Below are 27,330 nucleotides of genomic sequence, written 5' to 3' on the forward strand. Positions count from 1 at the left end.
AGTCATGCCAAGTAATTATTTTGTTTAAAAGAGGGACGAAGCTAAATCGTGGGTGGCGCGACGCGACGCGATACGACGCGATGCACCATGCAATAGTGCAAGGAACGAGAGACGCGAACCGAATAGCGAAGTCAAAAGGGTCAGCTCGTTGCCTCTTGGCAAGTCCGATCGAAGGGGAAGGGAATCGACGCACCCGACACAGGTTCCCCATTTCTCCCACGCATCCTGTTGGGAGCCAACTGGACCCAACTCGGGATGTCTGACAGAGAGAGGGAGCGTGTGTCGGGGCTACCGTAGACAGGAACAGTCCCTGATCCCCTCTAAGGCCGAAATACCCTTTCCCTTGGATCGTCTCGCTAGAGGACGGCAACTGACCCTTCGGACCAGCTAATCGGCCGATCACTTGCTTTCTACATGGAAGCAGTGGTGATCGGAGGGGACCAGAGACGAGTGAAAGAGAAGCTACTTGTTACATAATTACTTGGCAGGACACGCGGCTACACTAAAGACTTAAGTCTAAATGTACCAAGTAATTATTTTATTGAAAAAGGAGTGAAGCTAAATTGTGGGATACGCGACGCGACGCGATGCTGAACCGTGCAGCAGATCCGAGGATCGAATCAACACTACCCTTGGTAGATTGATTTCTATTTCTAGAAATCGATCTATCATTGGCAGGCGACTAGATCTTTCGGACAAACTGGACGGCCGATCACATGTTTCGTCCGACGAAACAGTGGTGACCGAAGCAAGAAACGAGAGAACGAGTCGAGAGAAGCTACTTGTTAAATAATTACTTGGCAACATTGGGAGACGCATACAATAGGGACTTAAAATTAACGTCGAAGCTCGAGTCTAGTCAAGTTGAAGCTAAAATTCGGACGATAGAAGGAAACAAAGTTCCTTGATTTAGTTGTACCAAGCAATTATGTGGTTAAAAAGAGGGATGAAGCTAAATCGTGGGATACGCGACGCGACGCGACACGATGCTGTACCGTGCAGCGGATCCGAGGATCGAACCTACTGCCCTTGCTAACTCGATCTCAACAAGAAAACAGAGAACTGCAACCCCGAATCGAGGTCTCCATTTCTCCAACGCAACCCGCCGGGAGCCCGAAGGACCCGACTTAGGCTGTCTGACAAAGAGAGAGTACCTGAGACAGAGTCGACTTCCGCTGGAAGGTATGCGTTTCCGCAGAATACGGAAACTCCACACCTTCCAGCGAAGTGCCGTTTTCCCTCAATCAAGCTTACCAAGGGAAGGCGATTAGATCTGTAGGACCAGATACACGGCCGATCACATGTTTCAATCGATGAAACAGCGGTGACCGAAGCTAGAAACGAGGGAACGAGAAAACGAGAATCTACTTATTGAATAATTGCTTGGTACAACAGAGATACATATAATAAAGAAATCTTCGACGTTAATTTTAAGATTCGCGACGAAGCTTAAATCTAATGTACTTGGAATTAAATGTCCCTCGGTGGTTGTGGCGTACTCCCTCGATGTCCTTGCGATTAATCTAAAAAACTGAAATCAAAACTGATATTTATATTAGTGAAATATGGAAGGAAATTAAGCAACATATTACAAGAATTTAAGCTGAAACATAAAAATAAAAATCTTATATTAATCAGTATCGTCGAAACAAATATGATATATGCATCGACACGATGTTATAGATATCAAAACGAACACTCGTAATAATGGAAGAAACTTGGATCGAGACCCCAAATTGAATCAACACCAAACAATCAAACGAAATGGAAGAATCGAACAAAGTACCTCCGCAGAATATTACGAGAATTCGAGCAAGAACGTAAAAATAAAAATTCCTGAGATTGTATAGAAACAAGTATAGTATATGATGGAAAACAATATTACATTATTATATCCTGCAATATTATACATGTCAAAGCAATAACATAAATTCGACAAACAATGTAAAAGAGGAAACAGAGAAAAGGAACATTCATAATAACCAAATAAAATCAGATAAATAAACAAATAAAAATAATAAAATATAAATAAGTGGAGTGGACTTACTACTTGTCAGTAGGATAGGATAGTTACCACATAGGATAGTTACCACTGGGCCAGCTGTAAAATAAGAAAATATTCAAATTATAGCAACGTCAGTTAGGCAAGTAAAGCAAAATCAGTTCATTGAAGCGAAATTGGTATCAAACGACAGAATAGAAGAGGGGAGAGAATTTTTGAACAGTTCTTACCGTTGGTCATCACGGTCCGGCACTGGTCAGTAGTGGTCAGTAGTGGTCAGTAGTCGGATCTGCACTGGTCAGTAGTGGTCAGTAGTGGTCAGTTCTGGTCAGTAGTGGTCAGTCCTGGTCAGTCCTGGTCACTCCTGGTCACTCCTGGTCCCCCCAGTGGTCAGCGGTGCACGAATGGCCTGACTTCGGCCCGCGAGACCCGATTCCCCTGGATGCTCCAGGGGTACTGAAGAATTTGTCCAGCGGTAGTCTTCGAGTGGGGAAGTCGAAGAGTGGGGAGACAGTGTCAACGTGAAGAGTTAAGAACCGCTTGGTCTAGAGAACAATACTATTTCGATTGGTCCCACCTCTTGACCATTTCTGGATCTTCACTGGACCGCTGACCTTGATGTCAATCTCACTGTTGACCACCAGTGACCATAAGTTAGCGACCCATTAAAGCCATTACGAAGATTAAAGCCTTCTTACGAGAATCCCCTTATAATTTGATGCATAATCTTTTTAACATTTTGTTCCACTTTGGAAGAGTGTATCTCATGTTATAAAACACTCATGGTACAGCGATAGCGTTCATCCCACTAGCGATAGGTCTATTCTTTACCTCGTTTATGTGTAATAGGTATACATGGGTTGGAAAATAAAAATGCCTGGGCAGTTGAACAATTGCCATACCGAGCAAAAAATTCGGAGGTGATTTTAGCGTCCTCGTCAGTTGAGAAACTATTCACTAAATTAGTATTTACTCGTATACTTCGTCTGTGGTAATATTTCGGTCGCCATAAAGGTGGCGTCCGTGATTTATTCTCAAAGATGGCGTCTTCCGTATCGTCACGGAAACTGCAACCCTATTTTGATAAAAACTTATTTGGTTATTTACAGGTGATGGTGCATGGCACGCCAAATGGCGCAAGAAAGAACGGAAGAGACGAGGTTCGCAAACAAAGGAAAGAAAGAACGAATAATCGAGGAAGAAACAGAAGTACGAGAACTGGCATCGCAAGCATGAAGTTAAATGTAACAACAACAAAAAATAGAACCATAGAAAATGGAAAAAAGAGAGGAAAGAAGGATTCTGCGAGGGATGGAACGGTGCTTGACATTTTGGACAGTGTTCACGAGGAATCCCAAGCTCAGATTCGAACGAGAAAATCTGATCAACGCGATAAAGAACTGGAAAGATGGATTAAACGTTGTCAAGAAGAGTGCGAACGACGAGGCAAACGACGACCATCGAATAACTGAACGCTAAAATGTAATGTAACATTTTGCACGTCATTTTTGTTATATGAGAATTTTAATGAAGAAAACTATGTTCTTTATAATTGTATTATTGCTTTTGTTTTCGGTAAATCGGTCTTCTTCGGATTTAGTCTTCTTTATTGAAATAGGGACATAACCTCATGCACGAAGAAATACGGAGAATCCTTCCGGTTCGATTGGCGGGAATTAAGTATCCGAAATCTATGGCAAACGAAAGTGCCTCGCATATATATTTCCTTGTTCCGTTACAATCTAAATAGTGAAAGAGGAACGGTGAAATTTTCGACTAAAAATTACAATTACCTTGAATACATTTACTGTGCTCTAAGTATCTGAAACGATGGCGTAGGACAGATTGGTGACAGTACGTCTCCCACCCAATCAACTTAATTTTTCTTTCGACTGAAATTATTTTTTCTGTTAAAATTTACACCTGCATTTGTATATTTTCGCGTAGGGTGAATGCTTTTCTTCCGTCTGTTCTTTCTGCGAAATTGATTGCAAGCGCAGTTGCGTTGCTTTCGAACGCTGTCCGAATACGAGACTTTCCTCAAATATTTATAAACCAGATCGGTCACTGTTGATTTTTGGTCCGGTTTTCGCAAACGATATCCAGAATTCTTAAATGGAGTGGCTGATCTGTTTATCGATTCAATTTATTATACTCTGGTAATAATGGCTAGGTAAATTGCACGTCACTTCGTTAAATTGCAGACAAATAAACTTCATTAATCCATTTACCTCTCTTTAGGCTTCTCGGTTCTTCCATTTTTTACGTTTTCGCGCCTATAACCTCTACTTTTCGGTGTCATTTCAACTATTTGATTACATTTAATTCGTCGAAAAGAGACTTCTTCTATTATACGCTATTAATTAATTTATCATCGTTTCTTTGGAAATGTACAATGATTTTATTCTGAAATAATATGCTTACATGGAAATGTTAAATATCAAATTTGTTTATCATTTTATTTTATCGTCAAGTTTCGTCACAGCCAACTCGAGTACGAGCCATACAAAGCGAGAGTCCGATTTTTCACTGGGTAGACAGAGATGCACAAATGCTGCGTACTCTTTTTATCAAACGCAAAATCAGACTCTTGCAGTTTTACTGTTTTATTAGCCGTTAGTAATACTAGTAGTACTAGTAATACCGCAAGTGGCGCTGTTAAAGCAATGACAGTAGTTTACATCATGGTGGTATTGTAACTGTCAACACCGATCAATCGAGCGAATTATGTCTCATAAGGTGATATTTCATTATAATTGAAAATATATTTTTCATTCTTTGTTCTCATGTTCTTCCTATTCTTACGTGCGTCACACATACATATAATTTATACTTTTACGAGCGATCATTATGATTTCACGAGTTTGATGTTTTAACTTCAAAGTTCGCTTTAACCATCAACCTCGAATCTATCGACTTCTTTTCAAATATCACGACGGTGACACGTCAATCTAATGACATAAATATACCGGTGATTATAAAAGTGACCAAAGTCAATAATTTTAAATAGTTTTTTTCATTCCATATTAGCGTATCGCGGTTCGATAAAACACACAATAAACCGCGAATTCAATTTTTTCAGATTTTTCTCTTGGTCCATTTTCATAATCACCGGCATAAATATGACCTGTAAATTTTTACGAAATTTCTTACGATCAAAGGAGTGGATTGCTGAAAATTTAGAGAATCGATTAAAGAAAATTTTTAATTATTTTTGTTCGTGCATTTCAGGGAGCAATTAAAAAAGTTTCGACCGCCAAAGATGCACATCAGTCAAATGTTATAACTAAATCGAAAGTTTCATCGTCTACCAAAGAATCTGAGAGTACAGAAAAATTCAACAGAAAGTCTGTTGGCTCTGAGAGAAGAGGAGAAGGTGATATACGTTCCAGATTAACACAAAATGTTGAGCCCAGCAAAAATGTTACAAAACGATCAATGGAATCATCTCGAAATAAATCTATTAGAGAGAATATGTCCACTGTATCAAAATTGAACGTACCTAGTTCCAGAACATCTGTAACATCTAAAGCATCAGCATCTGATCCTAGAAAAAATTCAAGCGGCAATAGTACAACGAAAAGCGGTAAATCGTCTACTGGAAAAATACAAAACAGTCGTTCGGAGAAGGGGGGATTGAGTACAATATTTATACCATCGTCGCTTACAAGCAAACTTGCTGCTAAATCGGTTAATAAAAATACTTACACTGCTTTAAAAGAAAAAGAGAATGGAGGAAAAGATTCAAGAATATCGGAAACAAACAACTCAAAATTGAAGTCTAGACAGCGTAAATTGTCCAGAACATTGAGTCCAAGCGAAGTGAGAATGCTACATTCTGCTAAACCCAGATCAGATTCTTTACAAAGGAATCAAAGTAAAAAAAAGCAATCGGAAACGCTTCAGATAGAAAACGAATACGATTACGAAGATGATTTTGAGGTAAAATACAGTATTGAAATAAAACAGTTACAGTCTGTTAAAGATTTAATAAAATTGAAATATTTTCTAGGATTACGAATCTGATTTTCAAGAATGCACTGATAGTGAAACGTCGGAAGTCAACGAAGAGATTAATAGCAGTCCTGTTAACTCATTATTAGACCCCATTGAATTACATACTATCAAACAGGTATGGACGTTCACTTTATTTTTCATTATCCCTGAATCGTGACAATTACAGTAACATTTTATTTTAAATAATAATTTTACCGCAGCCAAAAATCATGAACAGTACTGAGCAACAAAAAGAAGAAGAGCATATGCATGATTCTGGTCATTATGAACTTGCAGAGGCCAGGAAAAGGGCTGCAAGAATAGAATCAATTGCTAACGATCCAAAGCTAGCTTCTCTTCTCGAATTGAGACAACCAGTTAACAAAGCATATAGGTTTGTTCTAACGAAAATCAAGTTTCAAGACGATTAAATTGATTTTGCTGTATCATTTGTATTATTTCATCATTAAATAGTTGCAGAACTACAAAGCTATTATTGATCAATTAATAAAAAGAATATTAGTTTTCATATTGGCGTGCGAGACGTGGCATTCTTTCTAGTTGCAATTGACAATTGGTCAATTATCTTGGAATTACAATTAACGTTTAAAGAATTACAACTCTCCGTAAACTAAACATATCAACTCCCGTTACGGACTGTATCGTTTATTTTTCATAAATTATTTTGGTGCAGCGAGGACAGATCCGAAACTAAATCATTACCGTTGTCTACCGATGAAGGCTTCGAAGATAGTCGATCAGGCGATTTTACAAAATCACCCCCACTTTCTCAGATTTCATTCATCGACTTTCGTAAAACGAAAGAGAATGAAAACACAAAGGTAATGCGTGTGTGATACTATATCGATGGTATATTACTATCTGTAACTGTCTTATGTGCTTCTAGAAATCCAAGAAATGTTTAAGCAGGGGTGAAGAGCTTTTGGAAATGATAAAATTAGATGTCATGGAATGGTCTCTTCTAGAACGTTCACCTATACCGTATGAAGAATTTATTAGAAACTATGGGAAAGTAAATGCTCAACAGGTATAATTACCACTTAACAACAGTAACCTTTATACTTGAATCTTAATTAAATTGAAACTAATGTGTTTAATATCATAGATGTCCACTCAAACTGGTGAAGATAATATCGACGCAGAAACACAAACAGAGAAAACTATGTTTAAAAATAAGTGGACTCAATTTCCGATAACTTGTAGAAGCAATTTACGAACGAAAGAAGAATTGGACTTATTTCGAATGGTATACACAATAATCCTAATATTTAACTATTGTGGCGCTTTAATCATTTCGATCTATCGCTAAAAGTAAATGAGTCATTGAACTGCTTGTCTCAAGTGTTTCGTTTTCTATTAATATATTAACAAATATCAGTGATATTAAAATTTGTAGGATCAAATTGGTGTTGGCGATGACAACGACATAGAAACTATGAATTCTTTGCCACGATCATCTTTCGATATATTGAGATTAAGTGATTTCATAAATCGTGCTGGAAGAGTTATGTTATCATTATTGGAAGAACGAAGATCCGGTGGAAATGTTTTCAAAAACGAAGAGCAAGTGCCGTTCAGTGACGGTGTTGTGAAGCTTTCTGTAAATTCGGTAACATTCTTAGCCGGCAGAGCAGTGACAATAATTCATTATTCAGAAGTTCTAAACAAGGTGTTGGTGACTATTCATTCTCCAGCCGAAGAGGTAAGAAATTAATTATTGCGAGACTGCATCTCGAGCAATTAATTTATAATAATATCGGAAACAGGAAATTGAGACGTCTATTAAACAAGATTACATAACCGATTGTTGCATCGGTTGTGTCTGGAGTATTTCTGAACCATCGATGCCAATAAAATTATTTTATTCGACTTGTCCTATTACCGCGTGTTGTTTTCATTTAACAAATTATAATGTAGTATTCGCCGGATTACAAGATGGGTATACCTTTTACTTTATACGCTTTAAACATTTTTATATATACTTTAATGAAAATAACGAACGTTTTAATCGACAGTTCAATAAGTCTCTGGGATTTAAAAGAAGACGAAATGTGGCATCAGAAAGTGACAGATAAAGCCAACGAACTAAGTTGGACAATACGAACACCTACTTACACAACTGCTGCTAACACAGACATAAACATTTACGATTCACAAATTGTTGCAATACGTATATTATCTAAGATCGAAGGAAAGTCGTTAGAACGGTGTAACGATAAATTTGTACCCATTCAGGTGCGTTGGAATTTCTAATATTACACGTACTGTTTTATAAATTGGTGGTACTAATGCTTGAATTATTAACATTTTCCTATTAACTAACACAATAGATATGTAGCTTAAATGAAAAGGGTCGTCTTGTTATATGGAGCGTTTTACACAGCATGGGAATAAATGTCGACGATTTAGGACTGTCGTATTGGGGTAGCATAAGGCTTGTTAAGAGTCAAGAACTTCTTTTACAATCTGATAATTTTAAAAAGTAAATATTCTAGAACCTTGTGTATACCGTATAGTATAGAACATTGTCCTTATTGAAATTTTTTAACCCTTTAGAAGGATCAATGCGGCTGCATTTATCGATATGCATGTGGATTGTGTTGATAGTAATAATCTTTATATTACCACTAACAGTAGCAATATTTTGCATGCTACTTGCATTGGTAAAAAAGCTAGTCCTACCGTGTACAAAAAATTTGATACTAGTAAGTTATCAGTGACACTCGTGCAAGTTCCAAATCACGTATCATTAATTTATTGTATTTAATATTTCAGGTCCTTGTGGAAACGTAACCTGCATAGAGATGTGTCCATTCGAATATTCTTTTTTCCTGGTATGATTTTTTTCTACATAATTATTTTTCGTTTCGATCGATGTTGCAACAATTTTTCTTTTCTGTCTTCGTAGGTCGGTTGCGACGATGGAACAATTCGATTGCATTCTTTGAATACCGAAAAACCAATTTTACAGTTAAGAGACGAAGACAATATTCATACAGTGAAGTCGGTACAATGGTCAAAGTCGAAACCATTTACAATTTTCGTACTGGACAATAATTCGAGGTAAATAAAAACTAAGAGAACGGATTAATTGAAAAAATGAGCTTAATTCCATTATACATATACTGATATTTTAGAATACATATATGGGACTTAAGCAACAGTGATTTACATTCAACATACTCAGTGAGTATGCAAAAATGCGGATCCATTAATAGTATGCAACTATCGTCCTGTAAAACCGAACGTGATATGGTTCATCAATATCTGGTATGTTAAATATTCTGTATGCAAAATTTAAAAGTGTACTATATGTATATCATAATGTATATTTCAGGCCCTTGGAACAGAATCCGGAAACGTAGAAATACATAAATTGAAAACAAACTTTTATTACGCAAAAAAAGAAGATTATTTGCAGGAATTGAACACTTTTATGCGATACATCGCAATTTTATAACTGATCTAAGATCATTAATGAAAACACACACAAAGGAATTGAATTTTTTGTACTTCCAGTGATTTAATATCTATACTTTTTATGTATTGACCATACACCTATGATTTTCCAAGTAAACAGTACATATTTACTTGATATTTAGTTAAAGACAATCTTGCAAACGTAATAATAAAATTTAATATTATTATTAATACTATACTATAGAACTGTAAGTGACAAGGAAATCTTAGCAAACGTACTGACTTGCTTAGAAGTAATTTTTTGATTATAATTTTTATTAATTTCATGAACCAACACCATCAGAGCTGTATAAAGTAACTATTATTTATTGCACGTTATTTACATTCACAAATATGAATCCGTCCATGAATTGTATACAAACAATGGTTTTATAATGTAAAAAAATATTGAAATAACATGCTATTAAGAAAAAAGTTATTTTGTAATAAATTATTGTACTGTAACGTGTGCGTAGCGTACGTCCCCCCACTCTGGGAAGGGCTCCCACTCCGTTTGTTTGTAAAGAATAAAAAGGGGCATCTTCTTCCGGGAAAGATTAGAGAGAGAGTTAGAGTGGAATGAGTGGACGTAGTTGGTATGATTGATAACTAGAGAATTCGAAATTAATAACCACTGCAGCTTATTTCTGATAATGTATAACGATTAATACCTACTACTGCATGCCCCTACAAGTCTCTGCTTGCCTGTGCCTGCCTTTGCTGGCCTCTGCTCAACACTGCTGACCACCCCTGATGCTTCTGACATCGTATAACAATTACTACATGCTACTCTTCGCCCCTGCTGATCTCCGCTTGCCACTGCATGCCTCTGCTCGTCTCTGCTGACCGCTGCTGACCACCTCTGATGCTTCTGACAACATATAACGCTTACTAATTGCTACTATTCGCCCCTGGTGATCTCTGCTGGTCTCTGCTGACCACCGCTCATATTTCTGGCAACGTACAACGATTACTACGACTCCTGCCTTCCTCTGTTAACCTCTGTCAGCGTCCCCTGGCCTAAGCTGGCCTCTGCTGACCACTGCTGACCACCCCTAATGCTTCCGACAACGTATAACGATTACTACTTGTTACCGCTTGCCCCTGCTGGACTCTACTTGCCTCTGCATGCCTCTGCTGACCGCTGCAGACCACTGCTGACCACCGCTTATATTTCTGGCAACGTACAACGATTACTACTGGCTACTGCCACCCTCTGCTGACCTTTGCCAACATCTCCCGACGTCAGTTGACCATCGCTGACCATCGCTGACCAACGCTGACCACTGCTGACCGTTGTTGACAAATTGTGACACGATGTAATATAATATAATATGTTTATATGTATTAAAGTGTTGTATAATGTAAATCTATGGCAATAAATGATATAATTTCAAAGAATTCTATGTGTTTTCATCATTTTTACCCTTCTTTTTCTATCGAAATCATTCCTTTAGTTATAAGACACTACGAATCTTTTAAAATTTTCTGGAAATGACGTCATTTCTAAGAATTCCTGAGAATTTTCGGAACCCTGAAACTTTCCGGCGTCCCTGAAACTTCTCGGAATCCCTGAAATTTCCAAGAAGCTTCAGGCAGCGGCAAAAATTCCGGCCTGAATTTTTCGGCAAAAATTTTAAAAAGCCGTTACGTAATATTACGTAATATTACGTAACGTTACGTAACATTACATAATTTTTGCCGAAAAATTCCGGCCGGAGAAATTTTAAAGAGCTATTACGTAATATTACGTAATATTATATAATGTTACGTAATATTACGTAATTTTTGCCGAAAAATTCCGGCCGCGAAAAATTTTCAAGAGCTATTACGTAACGGCTCTTTAAAATTTTTGCCGAAAAATTCAGGCCGGAATTCTAACCGCTGCCTGAAACTTCTTGGAAATTTCAGGGATTCCGAGAAGTTTCAGGGACGCCGGTAAGTTTCAGGAAAACGAGAATTTTCAAGAATTCTTCGAAATGATGTCATTACCAGGAATTCGCAGAAATTCCTGGCGGCGGGAAATTTGGAAAGGGGGGTAAAAAATGATGAGAATACATAGAATTCTTTGAAATTATATCATTTATTGTCATAGATTTACATTATACAAAACTTTAATACATATAAACATATTATATTATATTACATCATGTGACAAGTTGTCAGCAACGGTCAGCAGTGGTCAGCGTTGGTCAGCGATGGTCAGCGATGGTCAACTGACGTCGGGAGATGTTGGCAAAGATCAGCAGAGGGTGGCAGTAGCCAGTAGTAATCGTTGTACGTTGCCAGAAATATAAGCGATGGTCAGCAGTGGTCAGCAGCGGTCAGCAGAGGCATGCAGAGGCAAGTAGAGTCCAGCAGGGGCAAGCAGTAACGCGTAGTAATCGTTATACGTTGTCGGAAGCATCAGGGGTGGTCAGCTGTGGTCAGCAGAGGCTAGCAGTGGCAAGCAGTGGCAAGCAGAGTCCAGCGGAGGCAGGCAGAAGTCAGTAGTAATCGTTATAGGTTGTCAGAAATATAAGCGGTGGTCAGCAGAGGCCAGCAGAGGCTGGGAGAGGCTAACAGTAACCAGTCGTAATCGTTATACGTTGTCAGAAATTCCAGGAGTGGTCAGAAGCGGTCAGCAGAGGACTGTAGGAAAATGCAAAGTACTTAAAGTATTTTGATTTTGAAAAGTTAAAATATGATAGGTGGGTGGGGGGGTACTTTGCTTATGTTAGCCTAGATAGGTCGCAAAGTAAAAATGCCTGGGCAGTCGAGATTCCAAATCGTATGCCATTGACGTGAGTTCCGATTTCAGGCAAATGTTAGCCTTTCTCTCTCAACTCCCACGAGGCGGTCCGAAATTACTTCGGGCAGCTTCGGAGAATCGAGAAAGAGGGCATGCGTCAGTTTGCCTTTGTCGACTTTCCGAAACTCTACGAGCTCATGTACGCGTGATCTGACATAGTGTGAGAGAGCAACTTCGGTGCACTTTTGGCACCTCTGAACCCCACGACTGGCATATAAAATTATTATGCAACGACGAAAGAACATCCACCATTAGACATACATCAATTTATTGAAAACAAGAACCGAAATATATACAACGATTATATTACTATAATAAATGCTTGAATTTCTTACACCACTGCAAGGGACATGTTTTAAAATTTCGTCGATAACATCGTTGTAACTTAGTATGTGTTGCATCTGATGAACGTCAGCTTGTAGATGTTGCGTTTCTCCCTGTAAAAAGGGCATTTGCATTTGTTTCTAGCGTCTCGTATTAACTCGCACGTTAAATAATAAATTTCTGTTGATCTATACTGTAACAAATTTTACGTTATATACGAACGATGTGCGATTATTGCTCCTGGATCGATCAGATTTTGGCGAGGATCGAAACAGAAACCAAACCAGAGAAAAAGAAACCTCGTCTACACGTAGATCCGGTTATAGTAGTTCATGGAGGAGCGGGAACGATTCCACGAAAGAAACGTAATCGTATGCTAATCGAGGTTACACGAATTATCTTTTTAAGAAACATTATATAAATGGAACCAAATTAATGGGATCGCGAATTAAACTGCCGATTAGGAAAAATAAGACTCTCTATGAATTTGCATAGGTTAAAAATGCGGCACTCGAGGCGTACAGCGATCTTATAAACGGTCGATCAGCAGTAGATGCGGTCGAGAAAGCAATATCTTACATGGAAAGTGAACCGTATTTCAATTGTGCGAAAGGAGGTTCTTTGGACGTTAATAACGAAGTCGTTACCGATGCCGCTATCGTTACTATAAACGATGCTGGTTTCGTGGGTGCTGTTCGTGACATAGAACATCCTATCGCACTAGGTTCGTTTCAAATACAGTGACTCGCTAGAAATCATGATGATTAATTATCAAAAGTAACGCTTAAATCGAAAAAATATCACATACTGTACAGCAAGAAAAGTATTGGAGAACACAGAACACATTCTGATCGTCGAAAATGGCGCTCAGAAGTTTGCCTTGAATAATGGAATTTCAATTTTACCACCGGGCTCATTAAACGTACATGAATCCATGACATCGCACTATACGGCCGAAGAAATTTACGAATACTGCACTGATCGTGCGAGTCTATTCAACGATAAAGATTGCGACGAAAGCGAATGGAAAGACGAAGAAAGAAAAGATTGCGATTCGGAATGCGTCGTGATACGATCAGACGAAGGGGAAGCAAATCCTTATTGCGCGTCATCGATCGATTCGGCCGAATTATTGGACGAACCAGCCTTTTTGCAGGTGTTTATTTTTAAGCTTTTTCGAAATTTAAATGCCCGATCAACGTAAGTTATTAAAAATATTCACGTTTTAGGTTAGCGCGGTCGGTGCAGTCGCGTACGATCGAAAACGACGGTTAGCAAGCGGTACCTCGACGGCGGGAGAACTTGGAAAGCCTATTGGTTCTGTGAGCGCGATCGGCACGGTGATTGGCTGCGGTATCTACGCGGACAAAGATGGTTGCGTTTCCGTCTCCGGAAACGATACTAAGATTTATTCCTACGCGCCAGCACGGAAAATGATACAAAGATTGTCTGCGGATGCATCGATCGATTACTCGATTCGCGCAGAACTAGAGAACTTCGAAACGGAAACTGGGGAATCAAATATAGGCGCCGTTGCGTTGAACGCGAAAGGCGATCCTTGCGTTTCGTTTAAGTGTACGCACTTTCCTTGGGCTTTTTGTCGTCACGGTTACGTTTATTACGGAGTGACGCAAAACGAAAAGTATTGGGAAAAAGTAACTATCCTCGAGCGACCCCTAGATTGCATGTGCAACACTTCTGACGAGGATTGAAACGATTTTTTGTACACATTTTCGTATAAGCTTGATATTTCGAAAATAATTATTGCACGTAGTGGATGATTTTATATTTTTACATACCGGAAATATAACATTGTAATTCGAATCGTATGGTCCATACATGGAGAACGCTGGTACTCTGCCCTTAAAACCAACTCCAAAAAGATCATCCATATCCAGCAGCATCGTGTAAATTTCTTCGCGCCTCAAGTCCGACATGTTTTCGTGTGCTACGATCTAAAAGTAATATACAAGTCAACGCTGCTATTTGATAATTTCATGTCTTACATGCACAGAGTAAAAGAAGGCGTTAAATTTTTGCTTATTTGAAAAACATAATTTGTATTTGCGTAGGATTTATTACAATAAAAATTAGCTTAACTTTAATAAAGATATAATAGAAAATTACCGTGCTTAATGGCGTCCACGCGAGCTCGCATACGTGTCCTTGATAATCGTCTTCTTTATCGAGGCATAGTGTTCGGTAATCACGATTGGTCTCCCAAAGGAAGCGTTCAAATCCAATTTCTGAGTTTAAATTACCTACAGTAATTATAACGTTTTTTTATTTAACATTTAAAGGGTTAGATCTGGTCTAGAAATTTGAAAAAAATATGATTTTTTTCGAATAACAAACTTTGGAAAATATTGCAATTACGAAACAACTTCTTATTTTTCTGTTGTCTATAATAAATAAGTTGTAAAAAAAAATTTTAATTTAAAAGTATCTTAGTGTTTCAATATTAAAGCAAGTAACTGTATACCTAGCATTTATAGTTTAAACTGCGGCGCAATCTTAGATAACGCGAAACTCCAAAACTGTTTCAACAACGCTACTATAAAGATAAAAAAGCGACCTTGGACCGACATTATGCAAAATTTCGTTTTACCGATGCATTGTATAATAAATTTATACCGATCTTTTTCTCGATATTCTTCAAGTTGACAAAAGCCACGTCTCCAAGGCCAGAAGATAAGCAGTTGAAAGTTTTTATGTCGTCTCCGACTCTGCCTGCTATAAATTCGTTTCGCTATTTAATCAGTATTTCAATCGTCGTTTCATTCTGATTACAGCAGCACGCGTTCACCTACTCTGTTTGCACAGGGAATACAAATTATATGGAATTTCCGCGTGGTTGTCTATTGATCCAAGAACGCAGCCCTCCCTGAAAAATTTTCCAACTGCGTATGCATCCCAGTAGTCAGAATCCGAGCATTTAGAATCCGTATTCGAAATATTCCTCAAAATAGCTACAAAGACGTTCCATCCTGTAAGAAACAAATGATTTTTTATAACGAGTTAACTTCTATACAGGGTGTTCGACCACCCCTGGGAAAAATTTTAGTGGGAGATTCTAGAGGCCGAAATAAAAAGTTATTAACGCTTAAAGTTCTGCAACAAAAAATATTTTTTCCAGAACAATTAAAATTTTTTAATTTTACTTAAATTTTTTTCTCGAAACTGCGTAGGATTTCAAGGGTATGTCTATTCACCAAAAATAATTTTTTCAGAATGATTTGAAACTTTTTAATAACTTTTTAACGAAGCCTCGACTAAGAAATTGATACTCTTGATTTTCATCTTATTTTGCCCTCTAGAATCTCTCGTTAAAATTTTTCCCAGGGATGACCGAACACCTTGTATATGCAGCAAAGGGGTAATCTGTATTTTGTCAACATTGTATAGAAAATTTTGTTTGAATTTTGTTCAAGACTGCTCAGAAAGGGGTAAACTGGCGATGTGATTCTTGAACACTTATCCTCACCGACGTCTTTGTATCCAGTGAAGCATGCCTTGGCTCCCTTGAGGTCCCTTAAGCTGCGGAACTGTGAATCCTGCTTGACGACAGCCACAATTCTGTCGAACTCGTTATTCTTCTTGAATGTCGTCTGTAGGATCGGTTTCAGACGCATCCTGAAACACCACCGTAGACGCTACAGAGAACACTCTATTTTCCATAGACACTAGGATTAGTATAACGAGCACTTCGAATCTCAGCTTTGAAATGGTTCCAAGTTTTTAAGACTATGAAGATTCGAATCGTTTCATCACAATTTTGCTCACTTTCTAGCATCGAGCATTTCCTCTGGCATGGTGACGAATATGTCCGCCTGCTGGGTTTCAACCGCCTTCAAGCACAATGCTCTCGTTGGCTCCCGTATGCAGGAAATCGTCGGCTCCACGCCATAAACGAAGGAAATTGTTTTGAGCCATTGACACTTTTTGTCCTCCAGTTTTGACGAGACGCACCATCGTACGCTTCTTGATGGTCGACACGCTATTGCGGTGTTGTTCGCACCATACAAAGCAGGAACTATAATCGAACACCATTAATCTTGTACTCTAACATCGTACGAAAGGATCATCTAGGACAAAGTTACACTATTTTAATGCTAGAACTACCGACAATTATAGCATACTTATTTATACCAAAGAAATTAAAACAATAGATACGTGAAGAAACGTGTAATGCAATGGAAATAAGTGTTTATTCATACTCTTACAGAAAACTACGGTAAATTTTCAAAAATTCAGACGAGTAAATTTTTTATCAGTTTCATTAGGAATCACGAATAGGTCATTTTGACTGCTTTGGTAGTTCTAATGTTAAGAAGTACATGTAACGATAGACAAGTTTTTTTTTTCAAAGTCAACCTTATTTTTCATAAGAGGCTAGAATGATCTACGATTTACGTGACCTTTATGTGACCTTGTATCGCGAGTAATTTTTTCTTCGATGTTAAAATTAGTTGTCAATTACATTTTATCAGATAGTCCTTCGGCGTTTCCGGAGCATCGATGTTCACCGACATTGGGTGATAGTTCTCCAACAAAGTACGCAAGACCCAGCCAGACTTCTCTGCCTCGAACGAACCCATTATCCGTTGAACGTTTGCTGCTGTCTCTCTGGTGAAACGAAAAGTCACTTTAAAAGATAATGTATCGATAGTTGGATCTATTTTGACTATAGCGATATCTTTACTAACGATCTAGCAACGACCACCGGCCATGGTTTTGAGATCCACACGCAGGGTCTGTCGAATTTCATGGGCCTCGTTGTACCATCGGGGCAAAGGAAATTGTAATCGTCTTTGTCGATTTTTTCTTCCTACGTACACTATCTTATTAATTTTCCGTTCACGTTACGCTGGTCAAAGTGATTAAAAGATCGCATTTCTCCAGCGCCGTAACGACAGAAATAAATTGTAAACGATTTTAATAATCTGTTGAATTTTAAATATTAATGAGATTTCGAAAAATTTTGTATTACAACTTTATAAACGAAAAAGTTTCAAATTTAAATGTCTTTAAACAGGGCTTTAGAAGACTTTAGAAGACAGGGCTTCTTCCGAATAACTATTCAATTTGATGCATGGAACTGGAAAAGGGTTGAAAGAAACACCCTTTCCAACTCCATATTTATAGTATACAGGGTGTTCGGCCACCCCTGCGAAAAACTTTAATGGAGGATTCTGGAGGCCAAAATAAGACGAAAATCAAGAATACCAATTTCTTGATGGTGGCTTCGTTAAGAAGTTATTAACGTTTAAAGTTCCGCCAGTTCTGAATTTTTTTTCTCAAAAGTGAGTAGGGATTTCGGGGGTATGTCTATTCACCAAAAATAATTGTAATTGATCCCCACAGCTAACAATATTTTTTTCAGAACGATTTGAAATATTTTAATTTCGTCGAAAAATTTCACACCTTCTCGAATTTTTTTCTAGAAAGTGAGTAGGATTTCGGGGGTATGTCTATTCACCAAAAATGATTGTAATCGACCCCTGCAAACAAAAATAATTTTTCCAGAACGATTTGAAATTTTTGAATTTAATTGTCGATAACTTTTTAACGAAGCCTGAATCAACAAATTGGTATTCTTGATTTTCGTCTTATTTTGGCCTCTAGAGCCCCCCATTAAAATTTTTCCCCGGGGGTGGCCGAACACCCTGTATACAATGAACTCGATGGACCAATTGATATACCATACGACGATCAGACGGTTTTCTAATCATATGTAGAGCAACGATAACCGTTACTTGATTACTCGTACCTTGAAGTGCTCGAGAGCATCGTCCAATCGTACCCATGCAATGTCACCTGCATTATCAGTAAGGCACAATAAAACTCCTTCGCGTCCGTGATACTTATCATTCGAGTTACAGTTAACGGGATCGTCGCACGCGGCGCAAAGATTTTTGTACGTCAATTCTACGAGAAAAAAGTATTCATCGGTTTCTAACGGGAATGTGATCGCATTTTATTCGGTTGGTATGTTATCTTAAACAGAGTACGTACTCAATGAACCGTCCAATTTGGTATCTATCGACCAAGGACCAGCGATACACGCCGACTTGAAGAATTTCGACGTTTCCTTCGCTTTGTTCTCCTGCATCGTCTTCTCCGGATCGCACTCTCTAGGCATTATCCATTTCTCGAAATACTGTAACGGAGGTAAGGTAGAAAGGATCTCGTATGGTATGTCCGATTTGAACGTATTCAATTATTTCTCTAACGAACGTTTCTCAAACTGTGATTAATTGAGCTCTTGGAAGAAAAAAAAGAGGTGTATTCTAACGATTATCTCTGTTCTTACGATCAAGCCTGTACTTTTCGTCGAAACGTAAAAAGCGACTAGACAAAATTTCACACGGATTGAATAAAAATAGTAAAAATTATGATGAAATCGTTAGTCCAGATTTTGAATGTGCGTAGGTATCTGCAATATTAACATATAGAATTTGGTGGGGCTATCTAACGTCAAGGATGAGAACTATATCGCTATAAATTTTATATTCAAGAATTTATTTATCTTATCTGTTATCTACATTTTCAACAGAGCACTATCACATCACGTGTAGTATCTCATCCGAATTAGCCTTATGATAGCACCGGCTCGGTTTATGCGATAGACAACAGAGTTGGACAAATTTTATTCGCGTATAACGAATAAAAATATTTAATCCATTTGTAAACTGACTTTTGTAAAGATCTGTCGGTGGATTCCAATTTACGAATGAATTTACCAATAAAATATAAATTAGTGTTTACGAACGCACGTAATACTTTTATTCGTAAATAAAATTTGCCCGACTCTGGTAAACGATCATGAAAATATTAACCGTAGAGAAAACCTTGGTCCACTCGTCAGTCGTATCGTGCCCAGGGTGACAGAACCTTTTGTCCTTAATGTCCCATATGGTTTTCACGTTTTTGTTGGTTAAAACCACCATCTCGAAACGTTGCTTTTCTAAACGTTGATTTTCGTATTCAAAGAACTTGTCGAGCATAAATTCTGGACAATCCCTTTCGCGGTACGATTCATTTTGTAATTACCGTTTGGATATAGTCTTAGTTCGGTGGTGACTAGAATGTCGAACTCTCTGTACGCGGTTGCAACGATCAGATCCTCTGGTTCCAAAACAGTAAAATCAGCAAGGCCCATGGCCAACTGCCGCAGGCAATTGGACCTGAGTGAACGTAATTTGGGACTTCCCGTTAAAAAGATGGCGAAAGTTTTACGACGGATGCTTAAAAAACCGTTAGAATGAATGCTTGTAAAATATTACGAAACCACGTTGTTGTTTCCGCAAAGAAGCTTTATAATTAATGGTTGAATAGTTTTAATTAAACGAATACAAATATAGCGATCTATTTGAAGTATATTCAGGCCTGTTAAATAGTACACCTTTGTTATCTTTTTGTTGACTATAGTATCACTCGTAATTGTTGACAACCTGCGTGACATTTAAGGGCTCGAGTATCTTGGCTCTTTACAAGATCGCTATACTTGCTTCACGCGACTATACACGACACATCGATATTCCTATTAATTTGTTATACTCGCCTATCGGTTGTCACAACACATTTTATTGGATTCGACATGGAAGACAATTGCGGGCAGAGAGAACGGATGTCTTTTGCCGTGTGCACGCTCTCGACGACGCATAGTTTCACTGAAAGTTTCGTTTTCTCCATTCGTCATGGTTAAAATATAAAGCGTTTTGAGGAAAAGTACTATTTTTAGAATTGAACCCGTACACTGCTTGACAGAGAAAGAAAATGGTAGGATAATAAGAGGAAGCGAGATGGATACAGTACGTCGAGACGCTATGATTTCTTTTCTTTATCCTCTTTCCTTCTTTGCTGGATCAGGTTTCATTGAGACACGGGCATTGAGCGAAAAATATGGGAGAAAGAAGGTGGAGGGATTGGAGACGAATCGTGGAAAATTAACTGTGTAGAAATAGTAGTCGAAGACTATATGTAGATATACTTTTATCGTTGGTAAAGATTTCTTACTCACGTTCAGAAGTTTCTCTACAGTCTTTACATTTATCAGCGTTAGCACGTTGGCAGATGAACACAAGAAAGATAAGTGAAAGAAACAATCGAACGTACATTTTCGATATCCATCCAATCAGCATGATCTTCAGGAATATATACATATTAAGCTTTTAATCACCGTTTGTTTTCACAATTAAAAGTTTACACGTGACTCTTTTATCACTCGATCATACTTGACGATTTAAATGCTAGATCGATAACGATACAATCGACACTTGCACTGAAACGCGATTACGGTCGATAAAACTTTAATAAATTCTGATTCAACACTATTTCTATTAACTTGCAAAAATATTTCCACGGCTATTTACATCCAAATGCAAAAGTGTCAAAAGACACCTTTCGATTGAAATAGGTATGTATAAAATCACAGTAGAGTTAAGGATCATCCTTCTAGATCACAATCGTTCGAAGCAACGAAATGATATGTAACGATTAACTTTAGTCGGTAGAAGTTGTTCCAACCACTTTCGTCTAACCTTGAAAATTCTTCGCAACACGACGACACTCAAAGAAAAATACACGTGTAACGAAAAGCTGCGAGTTACAGCGCCGCCAACAAACGTTTAAGTCCAACAATTATCTGGTTTGCTTTGTCGATGTATCTCCGTATACGATCAATTTGCTGGCTGATCTCCGGCACGGTTCCGTGTTTAGAATACAAGATAGAGAATCAGAAGCGAACGAACGAATTATGAGAAATAGATTGACCGACTCGGCGACATCGAGCGTTTTTAATTCAATAGTATGACGCCACACGCGAATTCACCAAAAGATGGAAGGGGTCTTACACGCATTCGTTCGACGCATCTCCATCAGACGCAGCTATGCAGCGACGTAATTAAATCCTGCCTAAAGTTCCATACAATACAAAATATTACAATTGTATTTGCAATAGTATAGCAATATACCTGCAGTAATAAGGTAAGATAAATTCTTATCTAGAGTAATAAATAAAAGACTGTTTATCTGTTACTCATTGTACAAAGATAAAAGTGTAACTGTTCCATCGAGAAAATGTCAAGAATAGATTCCTATATGTTGGTTTTATTGCTACTATTCGAATACAATTTGGCTAGATTGTTCGTTGGAAACAATGGGGTCTCGACACTTATTACACCCAACGTTCAGGGCTTCGAGAACGCCATTTATGATTCATGTCTTTATTGATGCAATAATCTATAAGGACATTTATCTATTTGTAGATTTGTATATGTTATCCCCACGTTTTACTTTATATTTTCCGTGTGTTTTCCCGATGAGTCAGCACTGTCGTAAAACGATTTAAATGCAAAATACCCGTTTTATAATTTCCAGTGTTTCCACCATCTGATCACTATATCTCAACAAACTTAATCCGCACTCCAAGAATTTTTTTTATTATTGACTAACAACTTCAGGGCAATTTTGCAGTGTCATTTCTGAAAATTGCAAGTGTTCCAGCTTGTCACAAAAATTTATAAATACTTATAATTTTAATCTCATTCGTTTTTTCGATAAAGTTGTTTAGTGGCAACTTTTAACATTGATTTTGATTTCCTGTTAACTGAAATAGAAGTAAATATCAGGTATAATAAACATTCCGTCTATTTGATAAATATTTTCCGTGAACTTTTAAATCATAATCTATTGAACATTCAAGTAAATTGGATACATATAATATTGAAATACTCTTTTAGAGTATCCGAAATACTTTTATAATAATCGGTTCCTCGTAACTTGACTGTATAATTTCTTTGTTTTGTGAAACATAGGCTTCCTGCGATAGAGATAATTGTAAACAGCATTAACGGGGGCGTTGTAATATCTGTTGATAATGATTAATGCAGTTTGTTCGCTCTAATCATCATCGATAACTATGCATCAAAACCATATTTTATATTAAAATATGTACATACATATACGTTACCTTTTTAGCACTATACCTTATACTATTCTAATCTAACCTAAATATGTGTAGCATCGCACTCGTTCCGAGATGAAAAATAGCCAAACTTAACCGAATTTCTCGGAAACTATTAATTACTCGAAATTAAAATTTTATATTCAAAATCCGTACTTCTCCCCTCCCCCTTTGGTAAATTTTATATCGATCGGCCATCAGGGCCTTTCGAAACTACACATACGGATATGCATATGTATGTATATTTAAATTTGTTAAAAATCGGATTTTAATATAATTACCAACAAGATAGGTTTCAATAGATACAATCAATGTTCGTAAATCTAGTGTTTATTGTTGTTTCTTGATGTAGTTTACAAACTTATTTCTATCATCTGACATGGAAGGTGTTGAGTATGGGCATACATTATCAGACAATGGCCGTCGTGGTTGATATCGCTGTACCACTGTGGTACTACCGCGTTATGTTAACCTCGTCTGATACAGTAGATTAACTACTTTCGCATGAAATGCGTTAAAACAAATCAATGTTACGAGCAGACGAAGATTACATGTTATAGCAACTGTCGGATAATCGTATACCAGTATACAGAAGATGTCTGTTGCTTCGGTAGTTCTCAACAGAACAAGAGGCAACAATTGTCACAGTAATAATCTCACAAGCCGAGATTAATTTTCATCAAATCCAATGTGAATTTTCTATATCAAAAAACTTCCAATATATTTTCGGTAAATAGATTGCACACTTTTAATACAAATTTTGTGAATTCTATTTTTAAGCTATATCTGTTTCTATGATATTGTATTTTCTGTCTGTTGAATCAGAGTCAACATCTTTATATTTTATTGGATCACCTTGGAATCATAAAAAAGATGAAGTTAAATTACAAACAGTTGCCTATAAAGGCACATTACTTTTTCTTCATGGCAGGTAAATATAATTATACGATAATATTTTGCATCAACACAGATACGATGCCTACACATCATTTCTTGTTCCAGCAATGGGTCCAATTCTTCCATTTTTACAAGTTTATGGTAAACAACTCGGAGTATCCATATTAGTTATGGGCAGCGTTACAGCCATTTTACCCATTTTATTTTTAATTGCAAAGCCAGCCTTTGGTTTTCTTGTTGATTATTTTGATTCCTGGAGAAAAGCCATTTTCATGGTATTACTAGCGACTACGAGTGCTTGTTTTGTTTGCATGTATTTTTTACCAGCAATACTGGGACCAGTCTTACCAGACCATGCATTCGTTAATGTATCTTGCGTATCGTTACCACATTGCTTGTCAGAAGTAAGCTTTTACGACCGTTGAAAGTTTCTCATTTATATAAAGTCAAACATTCATGATATCTTATGAGCACAAATTCTTGACTTTCTTAAATATATATATCTATGACTCTTGATTTATTTAAGGACATTTCAAGACTAGATTCATGTACTGGAGCAAAGACAACAGTGTGTCACTGGACTTGTATTAACGATACATTTTCTACACCAATGCTATTTCAAGCAGTTGAAGGAGCAGCAAGCATTTCCTCAAATACTACGTGTTTAATGGATGTAAATGCTACATCGTATTGTTCGGAGAATATTAATTGCAACGTTACCTGTGATAATTTCAAAGAAAAGTATTGCCTATATACATCTTCTACTTTCTGGGGCTTTGTCATTTTATTGTGCCTTGGCAATATTGGTTTTAACGTATCCAACAGTATAAGCGACGCGGTTTGCTTTGATATACTAGGTATAACATAACTATATTTGTAATATAATTCTGTACTAACAAGGAACATTCACCAAATATTACTCTTGGATACATATTCTTTTCAAGGTCGATCACGCGTCGAGTCATTTTACTCAAGGGATTGATTACGGTAATTTTACGAGTATGTTACCTGTTTAGTAAAGTTTTTACCGATATTAAAATCAGGGAAGAACACTTTGTGAATATTCCTTGTCAGCGTTTGGTATTATTTATTTTCTTTATTAATTTAATGAATTTATAGGAGCAGGTGGTGAAATGGGATATGGTAGACAACGCGTTTGGGGAACGATAGGTTTTGGAATTTCTGCCCTTTTGGCTGGCTGTACAGTGGATTATTGGTCCAAAGGAAAATCCCTAAAGATTTACACACCTGCATTTTTATTTGTCTTTGTATTTTCACTCTTCGATTTACTTTGTTGCAGAAAATTAAAAGTGAGTACTTTACGCAACTTTCACTGACAATTAATCAATATTGTACTATAACTTTCTTAAATATTGTAATTGATAAAAAACATGTCTTGCAGCTACCGATTATGGGAGAGTCCACAAATATAATAAAAGACGTTTATAAGCTTTTACAATTAAAACATATAATTATATTTCTCTGCTTTGCGACACTTGCTGGCATTCTTGACAGCTTCATGATTTATTTTTTATTTTGGTAATTTGTCTCATTTCTTTAAATGCCTGCTGTTCGTTAAATATTTTTTTAACAAATAAAATACTTTGGAAAATATAAAATTTACGTTGTAGGATAACAGACACTCAGAAAGTAATCACATTTACATAGAAACAATACGTTCTCAACAGGTATTTAGAAGATCTGGCTAAAGTAACTGGCCATATGAATGAAATTAATTTAATAGAAGGTTTGACAGTTGCTGCAGAAACTTTGGGTGGCGAAGTAATATTCTTTTCGTTTTCAGGTATACTTTATATTACTCTCTATCTATATACATATGTACTTTTTACTTTTACACAATCAGAATCTTTCAATGCAGCGATACCTTCTTTTTTTAAACAGGTAAAATTTTAAAAAAACTGGGATTCGGGTATACCTTTACATTTTGTTTCGCATGTTACGCGTTACGCCTTTATTTAATTTCTTTGGCGTCAAATCCGTGGTGGGTAATTTCGATAGAATTATTTATGCAAGGACCAACTTATGCGCTTTGTTATACAACGATAGTTGCATATGCAAGCAAAGTCGCCCCAATCGGTACATCGGCCACTGTTCAGGGAATCGTAGCTGGCATGGATGACGGTTTTGGTAATTAAATTTTATAAAACAGAGCCACTACTGTCTTTAATACCCATTTATACAGGGAGTTCGGCCACCCCTGGGAAAAATTTTAATGGGAAATTCTAGAGGCCAAAATAAGACGAAAATCAAGAATACCAATTTGTTGATGGTGGCTTCGTTAAAAAGTTATTAACGTTTAAAGTTCCGCCAGTACTGAATTTTTTTCTCGAAACTGGGTAGGATTTCGGGGGTATATCTATTCATAACAAATGATTATAATCGACCCTTGCAATCGAAAATAATTTTTTTAGAACGATTACAAAAATTTTTTTTCCGCCGAAAAATTTCACCACCTACCCGAATTTTTTTCTCGAAGGAGGGTAGGATTTCGGGGATATGTGTATTCATAAAAAATGATTGTAATTGACCCCCGCAACCGAAAATAATTTTTCCAGAACGATTTAAAATTTTTTAATTTAATTGTTAATACCTTTGTAACGAAGCCTGAATCAAGAAATTGGTATTCTTGATTTTCGTCTTATTTTGGCCTCTAGAATCCCCCATTAAAATTTTTCCCAGGGGTGGCCGAACACCCTATATACAATACGGTATTGTTCTGTTTCAGGTTTTGCAATAGGTAGTCTGATAGGTGGAGTTTTATATGAAATATTTGGAGGCGTAACAACATTACGAATATTTTCGTTAACCGCCGCTATATCTGCATTCATGTACCTTCTTTTACATCTGGTGTATTTGAAACATTTAACGCCCGGTATAATAAAAATATTTCTTCAATTAGACGTAACGAATTATTCTCTAATCTCTAATCGTTTTCGATATATCTCGATCATTGACCACTTTAATTTTAATCCCTAAATATTTGATTTATTTTATTTATTTTATTTATAGACACGAAAAACAATGTGTAATGGAAACTGCCTCAAGAGGCAAACGATATGTGCGTCACTGCTAAGAACTAAATTTGTTATAAATAATGCAGTAATGATCGTCATAAAATGAATAGTTACTACATGTATATACTTTACTGTGTACCCCTATAACATAAGTGTCTCTTATAAGCGTTTTATGAACGTTCGATCCAGGCTTTCAAAACGTCTTGAAGATATTGTACTATAAGCACCACTTTCCCTTTTGGATCATTGACTAAGGTCACGCAGGACCTTTGAATTCTGAGACATAATCAAAGGGCAGTTGGCTGTTCTACGCCTAATAAAGATCTAAATAGGCCACTAAGGTGATCGTGCCAACATTATACATATATCGTCGAATTATTTCAAATATTGTGGCAATATCTTTCCTTTAATGTTATTTGAAAGTTATCGTGTAGCAGGTCGTTGAAACGAAGTTAAAAATATCTAATCTCGATTAAAAATATAACGGTGACCTTAATTTCTTATCGAATAATTTTTTACAATTATAGATTTTACAATTTTTATATTGTATAAGTTAATGTTTTACAAATGAAAATAAAAAATAATTTTTCATGAAACCCGAATCCAAAACTCTAAATCTAAATACCCTATTTGCTGTGTAAATTTTTCTTATAAAATCAAGATGTTTACGAAGAAGCATTAGGCTTTACATTATCGCATAATGAAATTGTATCATTATTTTCATATGAGTAATCGATTTATTGAACTTAAATTTAAAGAGGAAGATCGGTCGAATATCTGAACTATTTATATTTTGATAATAGGAAATTTTTTACAAAGGTTTAGCTTATTATATTTC

At 36.8% G+C, this 27,330-nt stretch overlaps 4 protein-coding genes across 9 annotated transcripts; 3 read left to right on the forward strand and 1 right to left on the reverse strand.

Annotated features, from left to right (window-relative positions):
• Positions 1–4,670: 4,670 nt before the first annotated feature.
• On the forward strand, positions 4,671–9,896 carry LOC143346150 (cytoplasmic dynein 2 intermediate chain 1). Of its 2 annotated transcripts, XM_076773956.1 has the most exons (16): positions 4,671–4,741; positions 5,234–5,944; positions 6,015–6,134; positions 6,220–6,392; positions 6,693–6,840; positions 6,906–7,046; positions 7,125–7,265; positions 7,416–7,721; positions 7,786–7,958; positions 8,035–8,254; positions 8,350–8,501; positions 8,576–8,724; positions 8,795–8,853; positions 8,928–9,082; positions 9,157–9,289; positions 9,357–9,896. In XM_076773956.1, exons 1-16 carry the CDS (start codon positions 4,730–4,732, stop codon positions 9,477–9,479), a joined length of 2,916 nt encoding a protein of 971 aa, XP_076630071.1. In that variant the 5' UTR covers positions 4,671–4,729; the 3' UTR covers positions 9,480–9,896. The 2 variants fall into 2 exon arrangements, with proteins under 2 accessions (XP_076630071.1, XP_076630072.1); XM_076773957.1 differs by lacking the exons at positions 8,576–8,724; positions 9,357–9,896.
• A 2,619-nt stretch (positions 9,897–12,515) lies between these two features.
• Tsf3 (Transferrin 3) lies at positions 12,516–21,330 on the reverse strand. 3 transcript variants are annotated; one of them, XM_076774257.1, is made up of 15 exons: positions 20,617–21,330; positions 20,158–20,266; positions 19,647–19,780; positions 19,433–19,560; positions 18,609–18,753; positions 18,364–18,521; positions 17,300–17,421; positions 17,074–17,219; positions 16,377–16,626; positions 16,078–16,226; positions 15,404–15,580; positions 15,228–15,326; positions 14,721–14,854; positions 14,393–14,548; positions 12,516–12,706 (listed from the first exon to the last, which is right to left on the reverse strand). In XM_076774257.1, the coding sequence occupies exons 1-15, from the start codon at positions 20,756–20,758 to the stop codon at positions 12,521–12,523; spliced, it is 2,235 nt and encodes a 744-aa protein (XP_076630372.1). In that variant the 5' UTR covers positions 20,759–21,330; the 3' UTR covers positions 12,516–12,520. The 3 variants fall into 3 exon arrangements, with proteins under 3 accessions (XP_076630372.1, XP_076630374.1, XP_076630373.1); XM_076774259.1 differs by having other exon boundaries at positions 21,137–21,328; XM_076774258.1 differs by having other exon boundaries at positions 20,712–21,328.
• LOC143346293 (isoaspartyl peptidase/L-asparaginase) lies at positions 12,817–14,385 on the forward strand. Its single transcript, XM_076774264.1, has 4 exons — positions 12,817–12,978; positions 13,089–13,317; positions 13,409–13,749; positions 13,823–14,385. Exons 1-4 carry the CDS (start codon positions 12,817–12,819, stop codon positions 14,303–14,305), a joined length of 1,215 nt encoding a protein of 404 aa, XP_076630379.1. The 3' UTR covers positions 14,306–14,385.
• On the forward strand, positions 18,697–26,983 carry LOC143346292 (major facilitator superfamily domain-containing protein 6). Of its 3 annotated transcripts, none has more exons than XM_076774261.1 (10): positions 18,697–18,764; positions 23,386–23,491; positions 23,563–23,861; positions 23,984–24,314; positions 24,577–24,767; positions 24,860–24,996; positions 25,146–25,261; positions 25,360–25,605; positions 26,204–26,350; positions 26,488–26,983. In XM_076774261.1, exons 2-10 carry the CDS (start codon positions 23,434–23,436, stop codon positions 26,505–26,507), a joined length of 1,545 nt encoding a protein of 514 aa, XP_076630376.1. In that variant the 5' UTR covers positions 18,697–18,764; positions 23,386–23,433; the 3' UTR covers positions 26,508–26,983. The 3 variants fall into 3 exon arrangements, with proteins under 3 accessions (XP_076630376.1, XP_076630375.1, XP_076630377.1); XM_076774260.1 differs by lacking the exon at positions 18,697–18,764 and adding an exon at positions 23,150–23,289; XM_076774262.1 differs by lacking the exons at positions 18,697–18,764; positions 26,488–26,983 and adding an exon at positions 23,150–23,289 and having other exon boundaries at positions 25,360–25,637; positions 26,158–26,236.
• The last annotated feature ends 347 nt before the right edge of the window (positions 26,984–27,330 follow it).

Source organism: Colletes latitarsis, chromosome 10 (genome assembly GCF_051014445.1).
Source record: "Colletes latitarsis isolate SP2378_abdomen chromosome 10, iyColLati1, whole genome shotgun sequence".
NCBI lineage: Eukaryota > Metazoa > Arthropoda > Insecta > Hymenoptera > Colletidae > Colletes > Colletes latitarsis.

Excerpts from the sequence above, each read along its gene's own strand:
- LOC143346150 (XM_076773956.1), top strand. Across the intron at positions 7,959-8,034 it reads TTCGCCGGATTACAAGATGG|TTCAATAAGTCTCTGGGATT; the intron begins GTATACCTTTTA and ends TTTAATCGACAG. Across the intron at positions 8,725-8,794 it reads GTACAAAAAATTTGATACTA|GTCCTTGTGGAAACGTAACC; the intron begins GTAAGTTATCAG and ends TTAATATTTCAG.
- LOC143346293 (XM_076774264.1), top strand. The coding sequence starts at position 12,817 with ATGTGCGATTATTGCTCCTGGATCGATCAGATTTTGGCGAGGATCGAA. Across the intron at positions 12,979-13,088 it reads GTAATCGTATGCTAATCGAG|GTTAAAAATGCGGCACTCGA; the intron begins GTTACACGAATT and ends GAATTTGCATAG. Across the intron at positions 13,318-13,408 it reads AGAACATCCTATCGCACTAG|CAAGAAAAGTATTGGAGAAC; the intron begins GTTCGTTTCAAA and ends CATACTGTACAG.
- Tsf3 (XM_076774257.1), bottom strand. The coding sequence starts at position 20,758 with ATGTATATATTCCTGAAGATCATGCTGATTGGATGGATATCGAAAATG. Across the intron at positions 18,754-19,432 it reads GGACCAAGGTTTTCTCTACG|TATTTCGAGAAATGGATAAT; the intron begins GTTAATATTTTC and ends CCTCCGTTACAG. Across the intron at positions 16,227-16,376 it reads GAAATGCTCGATGCTAGAAA|GATGCGTCTGAAACCGATCC; the intron begins GTGAGCAAAATT and ends GTGGTGTTTCAG.
- LOC143346292 (XM_076774261.1), top strand. The coding sequence starts at position 23,434 with ATGAAGTTAAATTACAAACAGTTGCCTATAAAGGCACATTACTTTTTC. Across the intron at positions 24,315-24,576 it reads GGTTTGCTTTGATATACTAG|GAGCAGGTGGTGAAATGGGA; the intron begins GTATAACATAAC and ends ATGAATTTATAG. Across the intron at positions 24,997-25,145 it reads ATGATTTATTTTTTATTTTG|GTATTTAGAAGATCTGGCTA; the intron begins GTAATTTGTCTC and ends CGTTCTCAACAG.